Source organism: Rhinatrema bivittatum, chromosome 8 (genome assembly GCF_901001135.1).
Source record: "Rhinatrema bivittatum chromosome 8, aRhiBiv1.1, whole genome shotgun sequence".
NCBI lineage: Eukaryota > Metazoa > Chordata > Amphibia > Gymnophiona > Rhinatrematidae > Rhinatrema > Rhinatrema bivittatum.
This window is the reverse complement of record NC_042622.1, coordinates 236,657,628-236,674,509: the sequence shown is the minus strand read 5'-3', so window position 1 is coordinate 236,674,509 and position 16,882 is coordinate 236,657,628. Positions and strand designations below refer to the sequence as shown.

General features: G+C 44.7%; 1 protein-coding gene across 2 annotated transcripts in view; it reads right to left on the bottom strand.

The window, feature by feature from the left end:
• CPAMD8 (C3 and PZP like alpha-2-macroglobulin domain containing 8) overlaps positions 1-16,882 on the bottom strand; it is a 510,164-nt gene that overhangs the window by 394,386 nt on the left and 98,896 nt on the right. For both annotated transcript variants that reach the window (XM_029614183.1, XM_029614185.1), the window contains exons 6-9: positions 11,315-11,332; positions 9,971-10,025; positions 7,171-7,284; positions 418-502 (exon numbers count right to left, since the gene is read on the bottom strand). In XM_029614183.1, coding sequence (XP_029470043.1) covers positions 418-502; positions 7,171-7,284; positions 9,971-10,025; positions 11,315-11,332 — 272 coding nt within the window. The remainder of the gene's footprint in view (positions 1-417; positions 503-7,170; positions 7,285-9,970; positions 10,026-11,314; positions 11,333-16,882) is intronic.

Sequence of the window (16,882 nt, the reverse complement as noted above, 5' to 3'; positions counted from 1 at the left end):
TAGTGGGATACAAGTGTAAAGATTAAATTAAATGTATGTTTCTGAACATTAAACTGTAGTTCATGTTGGGAACCTGTTCGCATGACAAATAACAAAGGCTATCTCCATATATTAAAAGGCAGCTGCATTTCTCTGTATGTGTGTTTCATCCAGCATTGCTCTGTGAAGACTTTCGCATGTTGAACTGAAAGTGGTGCCTGGAGCACTGAGTTGGGTGGCTCATGCCCAACCAGCTGAAAAAAAAAAAAAAAAAGGAACAGCTGCCGGAAGCTCAGGTGGGGTCTCTGGAGGATGGAGGGAGGATGCAGGAGAAGGAGGGGGAGGTAGGGAAGAGTTGGAGATGGTTAAACTAGTAATTACTAATGTTATCATTCACTTGCACATTCTTTGTGTCATAATGCAATCTGCTCTTGGTACCTGGCATGTACTGTTCCCTTTTCACAAGTACTGAGATCTCGAATATATGGCGGGGGGTCAATTATCAGCTCAAACTTTGGTAAAACTGCAATGGTGAGAGAGAAAGATTATTAAAACTTAACAAAGGAACATACTAAGAAACTGCACTTTTTATTTGGACCCTACAGCTTCCTCCTGCACCTTTGTACTTCCAGCTCAAACTAAAATCAAGGCTGAGAAATGGAGCATTTCAACAAACTTCATATGGTCAAAAAAAAAGTAACCTAAACACAGAGGTTAAATTTCAAAATGTATTCAGTGTGATTTAGCCGAAAAAGAGGGATTTATATGGCTTAGTAGCAGCCACTAAATATATACCTACATTTAAAAGCTGTTGCTTAGCAGCATAAGTCCCTTATATGGCTAAAAAGTTAGCTGCATAACTTGTGGGCATGTAGAGGGCAGTTCTGGGTGGAGCAAGTTAGCCGTATAAGTTATGCGACTTAACTGATATAAAGGTCGATATTCTAAAGCCATTTTGACAGATAATGAAAAGTTAACCATCTAAATGGATAGCTAGCTATATTTAAAGCCATATAATTTAACCGCATAAGTCGGGGGCAGTATGGGGGGCGGGCCTGTGTTAGCCACATAAGTTATGCCAATCCAGCTAACTCTGGTTTCACCATAGGGCTGTCCTAAAATTAACTGAATATACTTATGCGGTTAACTTTAAGATAATTGGATATATTCAGTGGTGCGGCTGCACAGCTGAATATCCCCGTTAAGTTAGCCAGGTAGCTATATCCAGCTAATTTAACTAGCTGCTCCACGGCTGAATATTGACCTCATAGATTCTTAGCCGCATAAGTTATGCAGCTAACTTTAGACCTGCTCAATAGCACACATTTAGGGGCAGATTTTAAAACATACATGCAGGTATACATTTGTGCGCGCAAGCCAGCACACACAAATGTACGCCCGATTTTATAACATGTGCGCGCAGCAACACGCATGTTATAAAATCAGGGGTCGGCGCACACAAGGGGGTGCACAATTGTGTACCTTGCGTGCACCAAGCCGCACTGCCTTCCCCTGTTCCCTCACAGGCCGCTCTGAAATCGGAGCGGCCTCGAAGGGAACTTCCCTACCCCCCCACCCCACCTTCCCTTCCCTTAACTCTCCCGCCCCCCCCAGCCCTAAGCTAAACCCCCCTAAAAAATGTATCTTACCGAGTTACGCCTGCCTTGGGCAGGCGCAAGTTGCGTATGCCAGCCGATGGCCGGCCTGCAATCCCAGGCACAGCGGCAAATGGCTGCAGTGCCTGGAGACTCCGGCCACGCCCCCAGACTGCCACACCCACTTTTTCAAGCCCCAGAGCTTTTTGAAAATAGGCCCAGCGCGCGTAAATCCTCCTGGATTTACGTGTGTAAGGCTTTGAAAATCTGCCTCATACTGCGGCTTAGCTATGCTGCTGAATATACCTCATAACCTAGGCCTAGATTTATCAAACTGCACTAAATAATGCATGCAATAGGAAAAGGAGTGGATGGAGAGAGAAAGAGAGACTATCTACTTAGCTATTTATGCTACCATAGGAGACCTACCTAGTAACTCAAGATGAGGTTTAGGTAGTAGTGTAGGGGTTAGGGGCCACTTTTACATGCAGAGTGAGACGTACGAACAGAACAGTACACTCTTGTGAAGATCTGATGTCCTTCGGGGTGAGGAAACTCACACAACGATGAGATTTGTACAATGTTCTCTCAACCTAGCTTGATGGACTCTCTACCTGGGTAACATCAAGCTAGGTTGAGAGAACACTGTACAAATCTCATCAAGAGTGCACTGTTCTGTTCGTATGTCTCACTCTGCATGTAAAAGTGAGCCCTAACCCCTACACAAACCTCACCTTGTGTTACTAGGTGGGCCTCCTATGGTAGCATAAATAGCTGCTTATTATGGTGCCATCCTCAGAGGCGCTCTCTCTCTCTCTCTTTGGATTCACAAATTTCATTTTGGGCATATCGCACAGCTTAATGCCAGGAAAAAAGGTGTAGTTATTTCCGGCAATAGCATGTGTTATGCTATCATAATGTTAATCAGCCCTCATTTTCATAAACCCCACCCAAACTCCTCCCCTTTGACTACATTTTTGGAATTTGCATATGCATGGCCCAATGCGAAAAATAACACATACGTTATGGCGTTATCATGGGCGTTAATGCCCTAATGCATTCTGATGAATGTCCCTGTTAGTTACTTAAACTTACAGGTTTGAATATTGACTTCATAAAGCTTAAGTATAAGCAAATTTGGGTGATGTTCTGGATTTCTTAAAGAATCAAATTTGTTTTTTAGATACTTTCCAGGCAAGGCAGGGGAGAAGGGTGGTTCCACAAACATGTTATGAAAAAAAAAAACGGAAAAAGGAGATTCAGTTTGTTCTCCTCAAGGATTATTATGAAGAAAGGAACAGAAAAGGTTGCACTAAATGCAACAAGCATTTGTACTATGAACAAAATAACTTATTAACCTGCCCCTGGCTGCTGTTTTTTAGAAAGAGAATTCAGACACAAACTTTTTTATGTTTGTTTGTTTCTTCAGAGTGTGGATCTAAATTCTAGAGGGATAAAAATTTGGCAAAAATGGACTACTAACATCCATAATGGAATGGCATATTATAAACTAGGTGGCTACGCTGGCGAGACACTGACTTAAAGCAACAACTAGGTCCTGATTCACTAAGCATTCCCCTTCTCTCAGTCCACCCTGCCTCACAGACACAGAATGAGCAAAAAGCTTTCGTGATTCATGTAGGTCCAAGGACCCTCAAGTTGTAACAGCTGTCACAATGGGCCACAGCAAAGGTCCATCATGCTCAGTATCCCACCTCTGGCAGCAGCAAGTAGTGGCTATTCAGGGAAGTGTAAAATGAAACAGGCCACATGGCTCTAACATTCTCTGTTTAAAAGTGCAATTTCTTATTAAACTGCAAAAATCAAGAACAAAAAGCTTTAGAACTACAATAAAACCTTTCACAGGTACACTCATCATTCTTGTCAACCCTACATGACTGATATAGGGTTCAGAAATATGCCTCAGTCATAGTTATCAGATAATGTTTTTTCTGGCATGAAAAATACATTTTAACAAAGGAAAATTGGTTCTTACCTGCTAATTTTCGTTCCAGTAATACCACAGATCAGCCCAGACTGCTGGGTTATGCCTCCCTTCCATCAGATGGAGTCAGAGAAAATCTTGAAGGGCACCCCTGTAAGTACAGTGTGCCACTTGCAGCCCCCTTCAGTATAAACAATATCAAAGCAGAAATCAAACTGGTAACAGGAATCCAAAATTTAAATGGTCAAACCAAATGTAAGAAAATAGTCTATGCACAACAATCGGACCACTTGCAAAATCTTCATCCTGCTAAATAGCGTGACAATAAAAGAAGAAAACTCTTGAGCAGATCCATGGGCTCATCCGTGGTACTACAGGAACAAAAATTAGCAGGTAAGAACCAATTTTCCTTTCCCTATATGTACCCGGATCAGCCCAGACTGCTCGGATGTACCCAAGCCGCCTTACATGGGGTGGGACCTAGAAAGCCCCACTCGAAGCTCACTGCTACCAAAACTCTTGGAAGCTGGAGCCCCAACATCCAAGCGGTAATGCCAAGCAAAGGTATGCAAAGATTTCCAAGTCACTGCCCTACAGATCTCCTGGGGGGAATCAACTTACTTTCTGCCCATGACGCAGCCTGAGAACAAAGTGAATGAGCCTTAAGACCGTCTGGAACTGCTCGCCCATGACATAGGTACACTGAAGCAATAGCATCCTTCAACCACCGGGCAATGGTAGCCTTGGAAGCTTTATGCCCTGTCTTCGGACCACTCCACAAGACAAAAAGATAATCCGACAGGCGAAAATCATTAGTGACCTCCAAGTAATGCAGCAGTGCCCACCTGACATCCAAAAGGTTCAATTCATGTGCATGCGAAAAATTCTGATCCAAATCCGGAAATGCAGGCAACTCAACGGACTGGTTCACGTGAAAAGCCGATACAACCTTAGGAAGAAAAGGATGGCACGGTTCTGAGAGAAACGCCAAAACCTAAGAAAAGGTTTGCGACAAGATAGAGCCTGAATCTCAGAAACTCTCCAAGCTAAGCAGATAGCCACCAAAATCACCATTTTGAGCGTAAGGTCCTTCAGAGTAACGCACTTGAGCAGTTCAAAAGGAGGTTCACACAACGTCCGAAGGACCAAATTCAAACTCCAGGATGGACAAACAGCCCGATATGGCGGATTCAAGTGCTTAGCACCTCAAAGGAAACGTACCACATCTGGATGAGCCGCAAACAGCCTAACGCCGCCATTTGAACCCTTAGAGAACTGAAAGCAAGCCCCTTCGCCAAACCTTCTTGCAAGAAGGTTAGAATGTGGGCTATTGAGGCCGCCTAGGGGAAACTTTCGACCTACTACACCAAGAGTCAAAACTTTCCAGATTCGAACATACGTAAGAGAGGTGGACATTTTGCGAGCCCGCAAAAGAGTGGAAATCACCGAATCCGGATAACCCTTCTTTCTCAACTGCCACCTCTCATAAGCCAAGCTGCTAGACAAAAGCGATCCACCTGGTCAAAAAATACTGGACCCTGCCGCAGGAGATTCAGAAGTTGACCCAGATAGAGCGGGCCATCCACTGCAAGGTTGAGGAGATCTGCGAAGCACGGCCTCCGTGGCCATTCTGGAGCCACCAGCACCACCATCCCCAGATGGGCCTCTATTCTTCTCACGACCTTGCCTTCCAGAGGCCAAGGAGGGAATGCGTAGAGCAGAATGTTGCAAGGCCATGGAAGGACAAGGGCATCCACTCCTTCCACACTGTACTCCCTTCTGCAACTGAAGAAGCATGGCGTCTTGGCATTCCCCCGAGTCACCAGTAAATCCAAAATGGGGAATCCCCCACCGATGAGTGATCAACTCAAACGCCTAATCGGACAGCTCCCACTCTCCGGGATCCAATCTCTGATGGCTCAGAAAATCCGCTTGAATGTTGTCGACCCTGGCTATGTGAGAAGCTGCTATCCTGAGCAGATTTACCTCTGCCCAGGCCATGAGCTCGTCTGCTTCCATAGCCACAGGACGGCTCTTTGTTACTCCTTGCTGGGTGTTGTATGCCACTGTTATTGTGTTGTCAGAGAGAAGTCTCACCGACCAACAATGAACCAGAGGCAGGAACTTCTGGTTCATCGTCGGTTGGTGAGAGTTCTCTCTGACTCCTGCTGAGTCCATTGGCCTTGTGCCACCTGAGACTCGTAAACTGCCCCTCAACCGGAAAGACTGGCATCTGTCATCACAATGATCCACTGAGGGACCTCCAGATCCACTCCCCAAGACAAGTGTTTGGGGATCAACCACCAAGCTAGACTGGGCCTGGCCGGCTCCTGGAGCAGTAAGGGAACCTAAAACTCCTCTGATTTGGGATCCCACTGTAAGAGCAAAGCCCTCTGCAATGGCCTCATATGGGCAAAAGCCCATGGGACCAACTCCAGAGTAGATGCCATAGAACCAAGCACTTGCAAGTAGTCCCACACCTCGGGAACTGGTAGGGACAATAGACCCCGAACCTGAGACATGAGCTCATCTATCCATTCCTACATAAGGAAGATTTTCCCGATCTGTGTATCGAACCTGGCCCCCAAAAAATCCAGGACCTGGGCAGGGGACAACTGGCTCTTGGCCGAATTGATTATCCACCCCAAGGACTGAAGAGTCTGCACTACCTTGGCAACTGCCGCCTCGCAGAGCTCCTCTGACTTTGCTCGAATGAGCCAATCATCCAAGTAGAAATGGACCAGGATCCCCTCTCGTAGGAGAGCCACCGCCAAACCACTATCACCTTGGTAAAGGTGCAGGAGGCGGTAGCCAGTCCGAAGGGAAGGGCCTGAAATTGGTAATGCTTGCCAAGGATCATGAACCGGAGATACCGCTGATGGTCCTCCCAAATTGCAATGTGCAGGTACGCTTCCATCAAATCGAATGATGCCAGAAATTCCCTGCATCTCATGGAGGCGATTACAGAACGTAGCATCGGCTGTTTCTTTTTTTTTTTAATCTACAAAAACTTTGTTTTAGCCAACAAATTAAGGATTCTTGAACAGACTATGGGGGTTTTTTTTTGTTTGTTTGTTTGTTTTTTTATAGACTCAAGCAACCAGAACCGCAGGTTCTGCCACCTTCATCTGCTGAAGACAGAGAAATACTGAAGGGGGCTGCAGGTGGCACACCGTACTTACAGGAGTGCCCTTCAAGTTTTTCTCTGTCTCCATCTGCTGGAAGGGAGGCAAAACCCAGCAATCTGGGCTGATCTGGGTAAATACAAGGAATGGTATTTGAATTGCATTTCCAAGAGGCATTGTGGTTTGAAATAACTTTGTATACAGGCTACCAAAAAATATAATGACCACCACACCGAGTCAAACCAGAACTCCATCTAGCCCAGCATTCTAACAGTGGGAAGTAGCAGGTGCATTGAGGAAGTGTACAAAAATAGAATTTTCTATCTGCTGACACACTACACCAGTCAGATACTTTATGTGTGCTTTAAACCCAAGATGTCATCCCTAGCTATATTAAATAGCCCATGACTAATCCATCTTCCACAGACTTGTATAATACCTTTTTGAAACCCAGCTATTATATTTGTTTCTTTGACACCTTGTGAAGGTGAATTCCCTAAGCATCCTCCAGCATCTCCCGACTCACCATATTTCTGAACTTCAAAGGATTTGTTGTATGCATGGCCTTGTAATTCAGCAAAGATAAACCATTCACCAAAAACTGGTTGGTCAGACAATGGGAAACTCATATTTACTATACCTGAAATGAGGGGAGAGAGATCTCTAGTAAGGCATTTAAAATGCAAAGGGTGTTCATTTATGCTTTCAAAAACCAAAGGTCAGTTAAAAAAGTTAAAAGTTAACAGCTAACAATATACAACTGAATTAACTAAGTTGTACATCTTATGAAGAAAGACACGAGTTATTAACCACCTGCCGAAAAAATGCTCAAGGTAGTCATCAATAAATAATGCATTACAAAAATCACATCATAAAACATAACAAGAAAAAAAACCCATAAAATAAAGTATCAAATAGGAAACTATCATCCTAAAAACTCACAATGCATCAACATAAAAAAGAAAGCATAAATAAGCATTTCTTGGTAAGCGTAAGGGACATGAAGAGCAACCTTTAAACTGTGTAAAGTCTGCGGGTACCTTTTACTCATCGACATTATGACAGTTTTGAAAGGAAAAAAATTCCCTTTGAAAATTGAGATGGATAAAGTATACACCAGATCTGCATCTGTTCTTTGTGCAGGTACTTTTCCAGCAACATTACAGGTTTGCATATATGCGTAAGTGCTAACCCCGCCCAGATTCCACTCCCAAGGAATGACGCCATTCTTAGCATGCAAAAGTAAGTGCATACTGGCATTATGCATATACTTTTACACACAGATAAGGTAGGCAGTTTTCAAAACCCCATTTCCACACATACCACTGTTTTTCAAATTGCCCTCAGAATCTACTGCTACTTATTTCTAAAGCGCTATGACACATACGCAGCACTGTACAAATACTCATAGGAGACAATCCTGCTCCATGGAGCTTACAATAATGACAAACAAGAGTCTATGGAAAGTGTATTATTGTAGAGAAGTGGTTAGGATTTAAAAGTAGACTCAGAAAGGTGAATGTTTTAATTGGATTTCAAAATGGCCAGAGAGAGAGCATGAGGCACTGGCTCAAGAAGTCTATTGCAGGCGTTCGGTATAACAGGTAGAAAGCTCACAGCTGGAAATTAGTGGTGGAAGAGAAGGGGACAGAAAAGAGTAACTTGTCCGATGAGTGGAATTAACAATGAAGAGTGTAGGGAGAGAGAAGTTAAGATAGGTATTGAAAAGCTGCAGAGTGAATGCATTTGTCGGTAAGCAAGAGAAATTTGAACTGCATGTGGAAGTGGCTGGCAAGCCAATGTAGCAACTTGAGAAGAGGGGTTATATGGTCATAGCAATGTTGAAAGAAGATAAATTATGCAGCTGAATGTTTAATAGATTGCAGTGGAGAAAAATGGTTTAGTAGGAGGTCCACGAACAGCAAGTTGCAGTAGTCTAAGTGGAAGGTAATAAGAGCATGGATGAGCATTTTGGCACTTGCTCAGAATGGAAGAGATGGATTTTAGTGATATTATAGAGGAAAAAAAGTGACATACTTTAGCAGTATTTGATGCCTCTATCTCCCTCGACACATATCCAAAAGATGATCCAAATTACAGGCTAAGGGGACTGGGAGGATAAGTATGCCATCCACAGAGTCAGAAAGAGAGGAAAGAAGAGTAGTGGGTTTGGGAGAAAAGCCAAGAAGTTCTGTCTTGGCCATGTTAAGTTTAAGGCGGTGGTGGGACATCCAAGCAGTGATGTCACAGAAGCAGGCTGAGGTTTGGTACTGCATTCTTGGTGAAATCAATGGTTTACAAAGGTAGTTCTGGAAGTCCTCAGCATAAATTTAGTACTGAAAATAGTGGGAGGAGATCAGAGCACCAAAGAAATAAATGTAGAGATAAAAGATAAGAAGGCCCAGGACAGAGCCTTGAGGCACACAAACCGATAGCAGAATAGCGATGGAGGAAGAATCACCAGAGCATATAATTTTTCATTTCCACATTTATATATCAACCTGCTTCAAAAGGGTTCCAATGTGGCTTACAACATAAAACACACAAATATCAAATACAATAAAATTCACAAAATATATATCATAAAAGAGCATTATCATAGCAAAACAACATCACAACAAAATAGAGCCCTATCTCTACTCCCTGTCGTACAAAGGAGTTACACTCGTAAATTTGATATACTTTCATAGCAAATTTCAAAAGCTACTCACCCACGTAAGTAGACTTTATGCAGGTAAAACCTATAGATAATTCAATGGCATATATTGTAGCAATTTTCAAAAGCCTACTTACATGGGTAAAGTGCATTTGCACGTGTAAAACCCAGTTTTAAGCATGTAAATGCTTTTAAAAATCAGTCCCAAAGGGGAGAGGTACAGTAAAAGTATAATGGGAGAAGCAAGAAGAAAACCAAGATGGATTTCAGGACTCTGTTCTAATTGAGTACAGCATATCAAGGAGTAGAAGGTGATCAACAGTGTTAAAAGCTTCAGATAGGTCAAGCAGGATGAGGATCGCGTAAAGGCCTTTGGACAAAGTCACTGGAGACTTTGGTAAGAGCCATTTCTGTGGAATATAGAAGGTAAAAGCCAGATTAATTGGCTCTGCCATTATCTCTGTGTAATATTACAAAGGCCACTTCAATATATTTTGTCCTTTACTTTTTCCATGTATTTGTCAGAGGAGGAGATTATATTACTTTGTGTACAGGCAAGATAAGGGTGAACTACACTTCAGCCATTCAAAAGAAAAGGTCTTTATTTGTCTTACAAACAGCATAAAACCTGATTGGTATAGATTTAGAAATTAAAAGTTTTAAGACTTACCACAGCAAAGTGGCTTCAGGTTATTCCACTGGATCATCCTGGAGCCACTAGGATCCTAAAAATCAGTTACAAGCAAACCTACAGTTATGCCATAACACACATGGAGATTCTCAGCCAATCAGTGTCCATCTTTGTACTACCTTACCATTTAATTTAAATTTATTTACATTTATAGACCACTTTTTAAAACTATGAAATCTAACCAAAGCAGTGTACTCTGGGCCGGATATTAATACTTACGCGCGGGCGTACATTTGTGCACGCAACCCGGCGCTCACAAATGTACGCCCGATTTTGTAACATGCACGTGCAGCCGCTCACATGTTATAAAATCCGGGGTCGGTGGGCGCAAGGGGGTGCACAATAGTGCACCTTGCGCGCGCCGAGCCCTCCAGGCACCGAGTACCTGGAGGCTCCACCCCTGCCCCATTCCTGACCGCCCTGCCCCTGCCCCACCCCTTTTTTCAAGCCCCGGGACTTACACGCGTCCCGGGGCTTTACGCGCACCACTGGGCCTTTTGAAAATAGGCCCAGCGCACTTAGGGCTTTGAAGATCTGCCCCATAGTGTATAACGAAGCGCAGTACACATAAAAGTCATAAAAACATTTTAGTCACATTTGGACATCGTACAAAAACATTACAGACAAGGAGACCTCTATATAGGGATTAACCTGAACTCATTCTTGCTAATATACCTGGCTTTTGATTGACCCAGAGTCTCCATCACTGACTGGCTGCTACTCGCGCAGACAAAGCATTTCCTCTCACAACTGTGAATGGCACCATAGGTTTCCCAGTTGGATTCCCATAATAAAGGGAAGGGAAGGGAAGAGTGAAAACGTCCCAATTCAATTTTAAAATCTTTTATTCGTTTTATTTTTAAGGGCTGGATTTAAACTTCAGGCAAAATAAGGCAGAAAAATAAAAGTACACAGTCTTGTGAGTCAGGTTCCCTACACAGTTTCCATCACAGAGCTGCTACATTCCACTAAAGTGGGTTTCAGGGTCAAATTCTGCAGCTTACATTCTTACTGTATGTAGCAGATCATTAACTAGTGACTTCTGGAAGACAGAGCTACTATGTATTCAAAACATGTAAATATTTCTCTTTCAGAATGTCAAAATAATTTCACCAGTCTTTTTTTTTTTTAAACACAATTTTAGAGTTTAAGCCTCAGTTCTAAAATTAGGGTTAACTGAAAGCCTGGTTATATGTATTATATTTACAAATAATGACATACTACAAAAGTATACTAAGTTACTGCTCTGCTTCCATTCTATAGCATGAATATATATTATATATTTAAAAATGAGCTGTACTTAATAATTCTGTATTTACTTACCACAATGTATGCATCAATCTATAAAGAAAAGGAAAAAAACACAGGAAACACTTCAGAATTTAAGTTATGCATCTTTATTTCTACCCAGCAACTTTCTTTCTGTCCTTTTCGACTTCTAGCTCAATTGGAATTAGCTCTGATGGGCTATGATGCTCTGAGCCTTCATTTGGAGCTATCAGAGGATTTTTTTCCCCTTATCTTATGCCCCCTTTGGACTCACTTTAGTACAGTCCTTGGCTGGGGGCCATGCACAGGGCTTGTTCTGGAACCCTGCAATTATGGACCCTAAAATCCAGCAATCAGATGTCACATTTAATTAATAACTACAACTTCTCCCCCACCTATGAGGCTGTGAACGCTGTCTTACAGCATCTCCAGTCCCCAACTGACCCAGGGAGCAAAAAAAACCAAAAAACCCTGGATTGGCTCAGGCTGGGGATACTGCAGTGGCAGTGTTCACAGCCCTGGGAAGGGGGAAGGAATCATGGTCATGGTTAAGACTGACATCTCATGGCCCGAATTAAAGCCCATGATACAGAGTTCCAGAAAGAGCCCCAGTGCATGGCTCCTGGCCTCAGGACCATCACTGCAATAATCTAACTAAAACAGTGAGAGAGTTTACTAAAAGAGAGCTTTTCACTAAGCTGGAAGGAAAAAGGAGAAAGAAGGGAACTACCAGGCCAAATGTATATATATATACCGTATTTTTCACTCCATAAGACGCACTTTTTTTCCCCCAAAAGTGGGGGGAAAATGTATGTGCGTCTTATGGAGCGAATATAAAAAAAAACAAACAAAAATCTAACAACCCCCCCCCCCCTGACTCCCCCAAGACCTGCCGACTTAGTTTACTGCAACCCCCCACCCTCCTGACCTCCCCAAGACCTGCCGACTTAGTTTACCGCAACCCCCCACCCTCCTGACCCCCCAAGACCTGCCGACTTAATTTACCGCAACCCCCCCCCCTCCTGACCCCCCCCAAGACTTGCCGACTTAATTTACCGCAACCCCCCACCCTCCTGACCCCCCCAAGACCTGCCAAACGTCCCTGGTGGTCCAGCGGGGGTCCAGGAGCGGTCCGGGAACGATCTCCTGGGCGTGGGCCGTCGGCTGCCAGTAATCAAAATGGCGCCGACGGCCCTTTGCCCTCACTATGTCACTGAGACTGACCAATAGCAGCGGTCGGTCCCAGTGACATAGTAAGGGCAAAGGGCCGTCGGCGCCATTTTGATTACTGGCAGCCGACGGCCCACGCCCTGGAGATCATTCCCGGACCGCTCCTGGACCCCCGCTGGACCACCAGGGACGTTTGACAGGTCTTGGGGGGGTCAGGAGGGTGGGGGGTTGCGGTAAACTAAGTCAGCAGGTCTTGGGGGGGTCAGGAGGGTGGGGGGTTGCAGTAAATTAAGTCGGCAGGTCTTGGGGGAGTCAGGAGGGTGGGGGTTGTTAATTTAAAGGGTTGGGATGGGGTTTTTTTTTGGGGGGGGAGGGGTTCCCAGAGAAAAAAGTTTTCTGATCTGGGGAGTGGACCGAAATGGCCCTCCCCAGACCCGAAAACAAAATGGGGAGGAAAAAAAAAGCTATGCACTCCCCTAATTTGCTCCATAAGACGCCCAGACGCAGAGCCGGTTTAGCACAATTTTTTTTTTTTTAAATTTTCCCCCTCTGAATCCTAGGTGCGTCTTATGGTCAGGTGCGTCTTATGGAGCGAAAAATACGGTATATACACACATACATACATATACATATATATATATATAAAATTACCCCCAAATGGAGAATGGAAAAAAGGACTTCAATCTATATTGTTATAAACACCATGCATCAAAACTTTTTCATTGGTTATATACAAAAACTTTTGTTATTTCAATTATACATTTTATAAAAACATTCTGATATCCAATATTAATCACAATTAATTGTTATAAATGCATAACACTACAGAGAGTTTAGAAGCGGTGTGAATGAGGAATGATTGACTAGGGCAATTGATAAATACATGTGTGCGTTAGTGTGCCAATTTTATTTTTTTTATTGTTTTTTGAATAGTTTTGATATTCTTTGCCATTGTGTAATAAAGCTTGCAACATTAAGCACACTAACGCACACATGTATTTATCAATTGCCCTAGTCAATCATTCCTCAGTCACACCGCTTCTAAACTCTCTGTAGTGTTATGCATTTATAACATGTATAGATATCAACATAAAACATTGTCAAAATATATACAAAGTGTTGTAATGAAACAATGACACATTTGCAATAGCGCTGGACTTCAAGAAAGATACTTTGTGAAATGCATATAAATCACATGAAAGGACCTTTATTAAAAAGGGGATACAGCTGAATCAGTCCTCAAGAAAGGATATTTTGTAATTGTTTCACAGGACTGTTGTTCCAATGATGTTTCTGAAGTCTATGTTCTACTTCTGCTATATCCTGTACTCTCTCTGTCCCTACAAAGGCCTCTGTTTCGCAGTCCAGGCTTCCTCAGGGGAAAATACTGTTCATAACTATTCTTGCGTTGATACCATGGACTGTATTTAGTGAAGAGGACTCGATCTCTTATAGTTGATTCCTTATATGTCGATCTGCCAATTCAGTGTCTTAAGACTTCAGCTATTGTTAATTAACAGCTTGCTAAATGCAGTATAATCATCTGTGAATTTCCAATGTCTTCTTAGCATGTTGGAAACAAAGATAATTCTTTGTACAAAGAAACACATGGGGGTGGATTTTAAAAAAAAGCGCGTTCGCGTACGTTTGTTTGCGCACCAGGCGCAAACAAAAGTACGCTGGATTTTATAAGATACGCGCGTAGCCGCGCGTATCTTCTAAAATCCTGGATCGGCGCGCGCAAGGCTGCCAATTTTGGGCAGCCGGCGCGCGCCGAGCCACGCAGCCTGTCACCGTTCTCTTTCACCCTCCCCTCACCTTCCCCTCCCTTCCTCTACCTAACCCACCCCCCCCCCCCCCGGCCCTATCTAAACCCCCCCCCCTTACCTTTGTCCATAGATTTACGCCTGCGAGAAGCAGACGTAAATCTACGCGCGCCAGCAGACTGCTGGCGCGCCGTGCTCCGACCCGGGGGCTGGTCCGAAGGCCTGGACCACGCCCCCGGGCCGGCGCCCCGCCCCCAAAATGCCGCATCGTTCGGCCCCGCCCCCGACACACCCCCTTTCAAAAACCCCGGGACCTACGTGCGTCCCGGGGTTCTGCGCGCGCCGGCGGCCTATGGAAAATAGGCGTGCCGGTGCGCAAGGCCCTGCTTGCGTAAATCTGGGCGGATTTACGCGAGCAGGGCTTTTAAAATCCGCCCGATGGATTCCAGCATTAAACAGATAATCAAAAGGGAAATACAAAATTACAAGAATGTATCCCTGAAGGATACTAATGAAACTGGAGAGTTAGGGCATCTCAACAGAGAGGCTCCAATAAAAGCAAATGTAGTCCATGTGCCTATACGTAAAAAATCACCTGAGCTAAAGATTTCCAAATTATCCCTATCAACTGAAAAGCAGATTGTTAATACAAATAAAAAACACACTTTGAAATGTCTGTATGCCAATGCTAGAAGTCTAAGAAGTAAGATAGGAGAGTTAGAGTGTATAGCAGTAAATGATGAGATGGACATAATTGGCATCTCAGAGGCCTGGTAGAAGGAGGATATTACTGCAATGATAGGAAGGATCAACTTAGTGGGGGTGTGGCACTTTATGTCAGGATGGGTATAGAGTCCAACAGGATAAAGATCATACAAGAGACAAAATGCTCAGTAGAATCTATATGGGTAGAAATCCCAGGTGTGTTGGGTAAGAGTATAGTGATAGGTGTATACTACCGTCCACCTTAACAAAATGGTCAGACAGATGATGAAATGCTAAGAGAAATCAGGGAAGCTAACCAATTTGGCAGTGCAGTAATAATGGGAGATTTCAATTACACCAATATTGACAGAGTAAATGTAACATCAGGACATGCTAGAGACATAAAGTTCCTGGATGGAATAAACGACTGCTTCATTGAGCAATTGGTTCAGGAACCACAAGAGAGGGAGATTTTGCTGCGCTCGGGGGTGGAACCTTGGCCTGGGGCAAGGGTGCAATGGCTCCTGAAAGGAAACAGGAGGTAACTGGCCCCAGGGGACGGAGCACTGAAAGAGACAGAGGCTAGGTAGAGCTTCACTACTGGAAGCCCGAGGTTCCCCCGGGAGAAGCCCGTAGGGACCCGGGCCGCTTGGACTTAGGTGGGCCTCGCAGGGTCTCCTGGAAGAATGATAGTCCGGCGTGCCCACAGACACAGAAGGAGCACGGTCAGATTCGAGCTAGAGCAGGGAGAACCAGAACAGAATTGGTGACGACAAGGCGAGGAACAGAGCCAGAATCTGGAGGCGTGATCAGGCAGGCGAAAGGTCAATGTCCATAGGTCAGTCCGAAGAGTAGTCATCAAAGCAAGGGTCAGATACCGGAGGTCAGATGTAGTCAAAGGCAAGCAGAGGTGTAGAGACAGGTGGCAGACAGACGAGTAGATCAGGAACAGGCCGAGGTCCTTGAGGCAGGCAGCAGACAGACGAGTAGATCAGGAACAGGCTGGGTCTTGAGGCAGGCGGTAGGCAGAAAGACAGGTCAAGAACAAGCCAAGGTCAGTAGCAGAAGTCAGTCCGAGGGTACTACCTGGGAAGGCAGATAGACGAATACAGGAACAGACAGGACTCAGGAACGAGGATACAGGAACAGGTCAAGAAAGTAACTGGAACAGAAGGATCCTGGAACGAGACTAGGAACAAGCAGGAACAAACGCGAAGACAATGTAGCTGAGTACTAACCTGATTGCCAAGGCAAGGAAGTGCAGTCAGGAACTTCCTTATATCGTAGCTCAATCAGGGCACGCCGTGGAACCCGGTCCCACCCTCGGCCCTACAAGTCTCGAGGCAGGCCACGCACGCGCGCGTTTGGGCGTGGCTAGCATGGAGGAAAATGCCGAACCTTGGCGTGAGGCCTGGTGTGCAGTGGAAGGCCCGGCGACCGCCACCGCGGACCGCCGGGGCTTAGCTGGACTAGCAACCACCACGATAGAGGTCATCCCGGGACCCGCTGAGGAACTATGCAGGTGAGCAGTCCTGTGCGCGGGATGGCCGCGGGCAGGGTGCATAAAAGTACCCCCCCTTCTAAGCCTCCCCCTATGCGGTTTCTCAGGATGCATTCTATGGAAAGTCTTCAAAAGATCCTTATCAAGAATATTTTGTGATGGTTCCCATGAATTTTCCTTGGCCCCATAGCCCTCCCAGGCTAAGAGGTATTCTCACTTGCCTCGGCGTCGTTGAACGTCAAGGACTTCTCTTACCTGGAGAGACGTGTCTGGTTCTGCAGAGTCACGCGGAGCAGGAGGGTCTTTATAAGAGGGCCAGGAGAGAACCAATGGCTTCAACAGGGACACGTGAAACGTGTTGTGGATACCCAATGAACGAGGTAACTGCAGTTGATAGGAAACAGCTCCTACTCTTCTGATTATCGGAAATGGTCCTATGTATTTAGGAGCCAGGCGGAGAAAGGGTAGTCTTAGGCGGAT